At 50.7% G+C, this 7302-nt stretch overlaps 1 protein-coding gene across 3 annotated transcripts in view; it reads right to left on the reverse strand.

Moving 5' to 3' along the window:
* The window catches only part of TPD52 (tumor protein D52), a 129912-nt gene extending 122814 nt beyond the window's left edge, over nucleotides 1-7098 (reverse strand). The window contains exon 1 of one of the 3 annotated variants that reach the window (XM_074577326.1): nucleotides 6952-7090. In XM_074577326.1, the coding sequence (XP_074433427.1) occupies nucleotides 6952-6973 (22 nt within the window). In that variant the 5' untranslated portion in view covers nucleotides 6974-7090. Of the gene's footprint in view, nucleotides 1-6951 lie in introns of all 3 variants that reach the window. The other 2 variants (XM_074577328.1, XM_074577327.1) reach the window with 2 other exon arrangements.
* Between the last annotated feature and the right edge of the window lie 204 nt (nucleotides 7099-7302).

A 7302-nucleotide genomic window follows, 5' to 3' on the forward strand; every position in this document is an offset into this window, starting at 1 on the left:
GCTATAATACTCCTGCCACGACCAAAATGACACTACCAGCCCCAGAAGCCAGGGGAAGGATGAGAATAACTCCAAGAAAAGGTGTAGAAACTAAGTGCATACAACATTACCTTTATTATTGCTAAGACTTCATCTGCATAAAGTCTTTTTCTGTAATAAGATCTAAACTAATAATCATTCTTGAATTGGATCATTAAAATTTCAATTACGCTAAAAATAAATTATTTGCTTTCTTTATATATATATATATATACACACACACACAAAGCATGCTTCCTCTTTGCCTATCAAGTTTTTAAGCACAGCACACATTTGTTGTGCTGCTGGTAGGCTACAGGCAGGAGAGGGGCAGTTCAGAAGCCTGTCATCCCAAACCACGCGTGGCACAGTGTGTTCCTACAGACCTCAGTTCTGCAGAAATTAATGGAGCATCCCAGGCTCAGCCAAGGCAGGGTATTCATTTGGTAGAGCACTCCATTGTCAGTGAGCATCCAAGGACACTTATTGCTCTGCTCTCACTCTGCAATAGAGAAGTCAGCTTGTGAAACAGGAAAGCTGCCTCTTTCAGTGACAGCATTCACACCACAATAGTAGCGCTGGTTTCTCAATAGATAGCATCAATCCACCCCTTTCTGTTAGGGAGCAACTAATAGCACAATGAGCGTTTTTCCACACAACGGCATTTGCTGGCAGCCAGAGCACCCTCCGCTGCACTGCCCTCCCCCTGGGGGCAACTGACTGCAGACTCATGCAGACGATTGCCACTGCTTGTAGCTGCAACAGCAGAAAAATCCATACAGCTGTCTACACCTCTGCCAGAGATACGTGTTTTCATAGCAAGGCAACCATATTCAACGTCAGTTACCCTAGTTCATGGCATCACTCTGTCAAACTGCCAAAGCCAACACACAGCTACACGTTCTTTCAGCTCCCTTAACCAGTGGAAGAAGGGGAGGAAGAGGAGCAAGAGGAAATGGCAGGAGTGATACTGAACCTGCAGAAGAGATCCAGATTAGAAGGTTATGGGTTGCTGGTCTGTTACTACAGCCTTCTTCAAAAGAGAAGGCTCATGCTTGAAAACCTACCCTCCAATACAAGATTTTTTGAGTGAATCTCTCTGGCTAACACACATCCAAACACAAGGGAACTGAAGATGCTCGCTACCTTTAACAGGAGAGAAAGCTGTCCCTCTGAAGTCTTAAATTGAAGCTGACACAGAATGACAGTTTTGGCTGAACAACAGCATTTCAATTTAGTGCTTAATCTGGCTTAATGCTTGCTTTCCCTTTCAGTCACCCTTTCTTTGACATTTTTCTGCTTACTCACTGCAGGATATTAAAAGGACAAGGGTACACACCTCCCTTCCTCCATATAGCAAATTTCAAATCAGAAGTGCCCATATTACAAAGACAACAGTGGACGCAACAGTGGGGTCACATCATCCTACCTGGAGGCAAGCTTCTCTTAAAAACATGGAAAACCCCACATCCATCAGATGTCTGCTGCACAGAGTTCAGCAACCAACACTGTTGTTCTTTCCTGTTAAACTAAGAATGGAGTTGTTTGGTTTTTGTTTTTTTCTTTTGAAAGCTGGTCAAGAAAACATCGGCTTTCAAGAAGACTCCCTGCACTGTATCTGCTGCCATGGAAACATCACTTTTAGAAGAGACAGAGCTGATATCCTGCCTTACCTGCAGTAATGTCCAGCACCCTCAGGAAACAGCAATCCACAAAGAACTCACTGATTTTACATAGCAAATCTAGTTCCTTGACTTCACATAAGACTTCTCTGTACTGGCTGAGCAGCTCCCTCCCCAGGAAAATTGTCTGGACCCCTCCCTGTTAAAGGAGTAAAGGGTCGTGAAGGAAGACGACAAAACCCACCCGGCACCCCAGCCTTTACAACACTCAGGGCAGCCAAAGCAGCTTTCAAGGTGCCTTCACCCAGCAGGGTCAGTGCGTGGCCCCAGCACCCATCCCCCTGGCCACCCAGCTCCTCCAGGGACTATGCTGAGATCTGGCTTCTGAAACAAAGTCTGTTAGTGAAGGGCTACTGTATTTAGCAGCTGTATCGTAGAACCATAGAATGGTTCGGGTTAGAAAGGACCTTAAAGATCATCTAGTTCCAACCCCCCTGCCATGGGCAGGGACACCCCCCACTAGACCAGGCTGCTCAAAGCCCCATCCAGCCCAGCCTTGAACAATTCTAGGGATAGGGCATCAACAACTTCTCTGGGCAACCTGTTCCAGCCTCACCATTCTCACAATAATGGAATGAAGACAAGAGAAAAAAAAATGCATGTACAAGACAGACAGGAGCAAGAAAATGAATACAAATAAAATTCCCAAGGCAGACTAGTGCAGTATGTGGTTACTGCCAGCCCCTACAGATGGAAGGGGCCATGCTCCAGGCACAGCTGAAAGCAGCTCAGTAGCACTCATACCCAGGCCAGCTTTAGGAGAGGTGTTAACATATGGCAGCCAACTTCAGCCATAAAAATCAGCTGTTCCCACTTTACCCACAAAGCACCCAGATCAAGCAGAGCAAGGCGCGTGCCCAGCCTGCGCCCGCACAGTTCTTAAACCGGAGCCAAGGCGCAGTGACTCCTTTTGAGCCAGCAAGGTCAGACCAAGCCTCCAAGGTCTCCCGTTGCTTAGACGGGCATTTGCTGTGGGAGAAAGGGGAACCCCTGGGCTGTTTCACAGGGCTTCAAAGTGTGGAAAACTGGAACAAACAGGACTTGCATCAATTTCATGTCACTGGGATTTTAAAACCCCCGAGCAGTTACAGCTTGGCTTCACTGGAGGATCAAAGGAAGCAGATCCTTAGCTAAGCTTTCCCTACCCTGAAAGGTCTGAGAGCAAGCTTTACTCTTGCGGGTGAAGGATTGTCTTGACAGCATGTGACAGCGCTGGTTATGGAAACAGGGACAGAAGATCCATGCATACCACAAGCAACAAACTCTTTCCACTGTTGGAGAGCCAGGCGGGCGCCTTCCTCCGTCCTCTCCTGAAGCAGGTGTGAGCACAAATGAAGAGTTAACGTTGCCCTTCGATGCCCAAGCGTTGGGGAGGGCAGGGACAGTGGAGGCTGCTCCAGCCTCTGGCTGCCCACCCCGTGCCAATGCACAAGCAGCTGCTTGTGCATCAGCTGCTCCAGCATCCCTCCAACGCAGTGCGCCCATCCCCTGCATTTCAGTACCTCATTCATGCACCGGCCAATGAGGGAGAATAGCAATGCCGTTAAATAACTCACGTAACGCCACCCTGTCAAGCCAGGACCCTCAGCCTGAGTCAAAACAATGAGATTTCCCCCTTGCATGAGAGGAGGAGACTTGCTGCTGTTCAAGGGACCTATCGATGTTAATTTATTTTTTTTTACTATTTTTTTCCTCTTTAATCTTCAAGTCACTGCTACAGACACTCAATTCAGTGAAATCATTCTTCCTTTGCAGTTCTGACAACTGCTGTCCACTCTTATTTACTTACAAGTGTTTGATTTCACAATTGCACTTTAAGAAAAAAAAAATTTTACCTACAGTACTGCAAGTACCTAGTGATAAAGAAAACAAACAAAGCAGGAGAAAAAGGTACAGCTTCGTCCATTAGGACAATGGTGGAAATCTTGTCCCACTGCCAGCAACAAGTTCTTTCTGTGCAAAAGGAACATTAAAGTCCATTTTGTCAGCTCCAAAAGCGCAAGTCAAGGCTCTAGGAAAAGAAAGGCTTACATACACTCTCAAGGAATCATGTGTAATGTTTTGGGACTCCTAAGTCCCACAAAGCCAGAAGATTTTAAAAGACACCAGGTTATGTAAGTGAAGAGCTGCTGGAGCATAAGATGAACCCTCTAAACACAACGTCGGAGATGCAGCATTACTAGAGAACTGTCTGTGCCACGTTGCACGTCTTCACGAGACTGCTCAGTGGCACAGTCTCCTCACTCAGAGTACATCAGCACATTGCTTCTACACTGGCTGGGCCAGCTTCATCCTTATTTTTCCAGTGGTGAACCATACGAGCACTAACAGTAACAACGGCAAGCCACCGAGAGACTCTTTTTGCAAGCAAAACCAAGTACATGATTTTTTATGGAGAAAAAAAACACAAAAAAAAAAAAAGCCAAAAGCTCTGTGAAAACACAACTGCAGTTATTAGTCCGTTCAGCAACTGAGTCCACGCAGTGAAAGCACAGATTTTTGTTCTTGGCAACTTAACGCAAAGCAATAGGACAAGGGACTCCTCATCTCAGGAGAACATTATATCCATTTGGCTGGTGCCGACAGTACTGCTTTGGTGCTTGTAATCACAAAGTAAGAGACCCCAAACGCTTGCAGCCCAAGCTTTCCGGAGCGGCTGGAGTGCACTGAGCTCTGTGTAGAGGCATACGGCCAGGCCAAACATCCCTTACCTGAAAACAAAGACACTTCAGGTGAAAACCTGCTCAATCGTTCTGATGCTGCTGATAGTAGGCTAGTAACAACTCTTTAAGGACTGCTGCCATGCCTGTCCGCTCAAGAGAAAGGGAAGATTTAAACACATTACACTCCTGGAGGATTAGCTTTGTCTAGTCTGGCCCCAGTCTTAACTATAACCTAGATTTTCTTCCCACCTCCTAACATTCGCTAGATGAGAAAGCTGTCATCCTAACAACGAAAAGTGCAACCTCTGACTCACACTTTTAAACAAATGAATTTCTGGTTGAGGAGGCAGTCGAGGATGTTTAAGCCAGTCCCAGAGACAGGACCTGGAAGGCTGGATTTTAGCCAAGTACATGGCTTTGGTGAGTAATACCGTATCATCAAGCACAACTTCCAATGCAAGTGCTCCAGTCTGCCAGGGAGATGGGCCTTTGAGAGCTAACCAGCAGGGTATTAGAAGCCATTCACTAAACAGGCGCAAGTGTGTTAGCTATTTTAGATTTTCCCACTGTACCTGCAGGTCTTCAACTCACCCAAAAGAGAAAATAGCATAATCACCTCCAAAAAGAAGGCAGAGGAGGAAGGTGTTGCACCATGTTTGCTCCATAACAGTCACTTGCATCACACTAGATACGCTATTCTGATACACAACCTGAGGTGCACTACCCTCTTCATACAAAGCGCTATTTATATGAAAAATCAGTTCAATAGCAAAACAAGCCTCTAGAAAGTGTCAGCATCGTTACCAAAGCTTTTGAGGAGATCACAGTATTTTACTCTCTTTTTCCATTAGAAGTTGCCCAAGACCCTACAGCTTCAATAGAAGCGTTTGCCTTTTAATAGGCTCAAACAGAAAGAAAGAACTTCAGGACAAATACCGAAATCTGCGTTAATGCTCCTGCAATTAGAGTTAAAATCCTGATGGAACTGACAGTTGTGCTGTTTTCTGGCTGAGCAGTTCTGTTTGTTAGTCCCCAAGAACAGGGTTTGGAGGTTTGTTTTCTGGAAGTTTGTTGTTTTGGGTTTTTTTGTAATGTATATTTTGAAGTTACACACAGAAGTTCAGAATGGTTGAGAGAACATCCTGCCCCTCCCCAGATTATCTTCTGCTCCAGCAAAGACAACTTGCCCTTTTCTCTACATACAGAGAAAAGCTGAAGTCACTAATTGTACAAGCGCACCACAGCGGCCTCAAAACACTTACACGAGCATGGGGACAGATGAAGGTTGGTGCTTGAAGCAGCTCACCTGGCCAAGTGGAGACCTCGACCATGCAGAGCCAGGGTCACACTCCCAGCACCTCATGTGCCTCCAACACGGCTGCAGCCCCAAGGGAACACTTCCTACTGCCCAAAACAGGATCCGCAGGAAAAAATAAATCAGCCCAAGGGTGCAGACGCAGAGCTGGGCGAGCCCCACCAGCTTACTCAAACAAAGTCGCTTATTGACCCCAGCCTGCCTTACTGTCCTGTGGAAACCAGCTGGTGTATAGTTCAGCACAATACCATATAAAAGAACTCTGACTGATGCATGGATCAGCAGGATATATGCAATGTGCTTTCACGGGAGAAGCTTTTAGAGCAAGAGACCCTGCTTTGCACGCAATCGGGTCAGGCCCCATCAAGGCACCAACCATTCACTTGGGCAGTGGTCCCAAGGTTTTATTCTTCTACATAAAGCACGAAGTTTCAAGAAGAGCATTGCAACCGCGGCAGCTAGGGCAGACAACAGCCCTCCCCAGGCAAAACGCACATGAGAGAAGAAGCTCCACCGTGGCCTTTCGCGGCCGACAAGGGCCACGCAGGCCACCGCCCGGAGGTGCCACCGCTCAGGGGCCGTGGGGCGGCTGCCAAAACGGAGCCGCCAGCTGCTCGGCAGCCCTGGGACGGAGGGAATTCAGAGGGAAAGATCCCCACGAGCAGTGCCGGTTAACCAAAAGTCACACGCTCATACAATGTGAGCGCTCCACTTTTACTCCTGGCTGAGATCAGAAAGTTTATTCTCCCCCCCACACCCGGTGGGAAGGACGGGATTCCCCTGCCTGGGGGGCGGCGGCACCCACAGCCGAGGGGGGGATCGAGGGGAGTACTGAGTTGGGGGAGCGCGGCGGGGACCGAAGAGGGCCGCCCCGGCGGGAAGCCACCACCCGCCCCCCGGTTCCGCATTTTCCGAGCCGAGGGCGCGACGGGAGGCGCAGCTGTGCGACAGGCCGGGGGGACCCTCTCCCGCACCGGCCCCCGCAGCCGGCCCCCGCCCGCCCGCCACCGGAGTTACCTCCTGAGGGGATTCCCGCTCCCCGCTCCGGCCCAGCCCCGGGGGCGCGGAGGGACACAGCGTGCCACGATCCGCTCCGCACCAGCCGCGGGCTGGCAGGGCTGGGCAGGGCAGGGCAGGTCGGGGCCGGGCGTGCCGGCGGCGGAAGGGCTGCGAGAGGAACCGCCGTCCCCGGGCCGTACCGGGCACCACCAACCGGCGCCGCCTGAGGCGATGCGCGGCGCGGCAGCAGCCCCCCGCTCCCCCCCCACCCTACCTTGATCCCTCGGGGGCTCCATGGCTGCCCCGACGCCTGTCCCGGCTCTCCGCGCCTCGGCTCGGCAACCGCCGCCGTCTCCTCCCCCCGCTGGTTGGCAGCAGAGGCACCGCCCGCGCCCGCGGGGGCTGGGCCGCCGCCCGTCAGTCAGCGGCCCGGCCCGCCCCGCCCAGGTGAGGGCGGACCGGCCCGGGCGGTGCGGGGAAAGGTGGGTAGTGCAGGGTCCAGGGCGGTGCGGGGAAACGGGCAGTGCGAGGCCCCAGCCGGCCCCAGGCAGTGCAGGGAACCGGGGCAGTGCAGGGTCCCCGGGCAGTGCGGGGACCCCGGGCAGTGTGGAGCCCCCGCCCGGAC

This window comes from Larus michahellis, chromosome 2 (genome assembly GCF_964199755.1).
Source record: "Larus michahellis chromosome 2, bLarMic1.1, whole genome shotgun sequence".
Lineage (NCBI taxonomy): Eukaryota > Metazoa > Chordata > Aves > Charadriiformes > Laridae > Larus > Larus michahellis.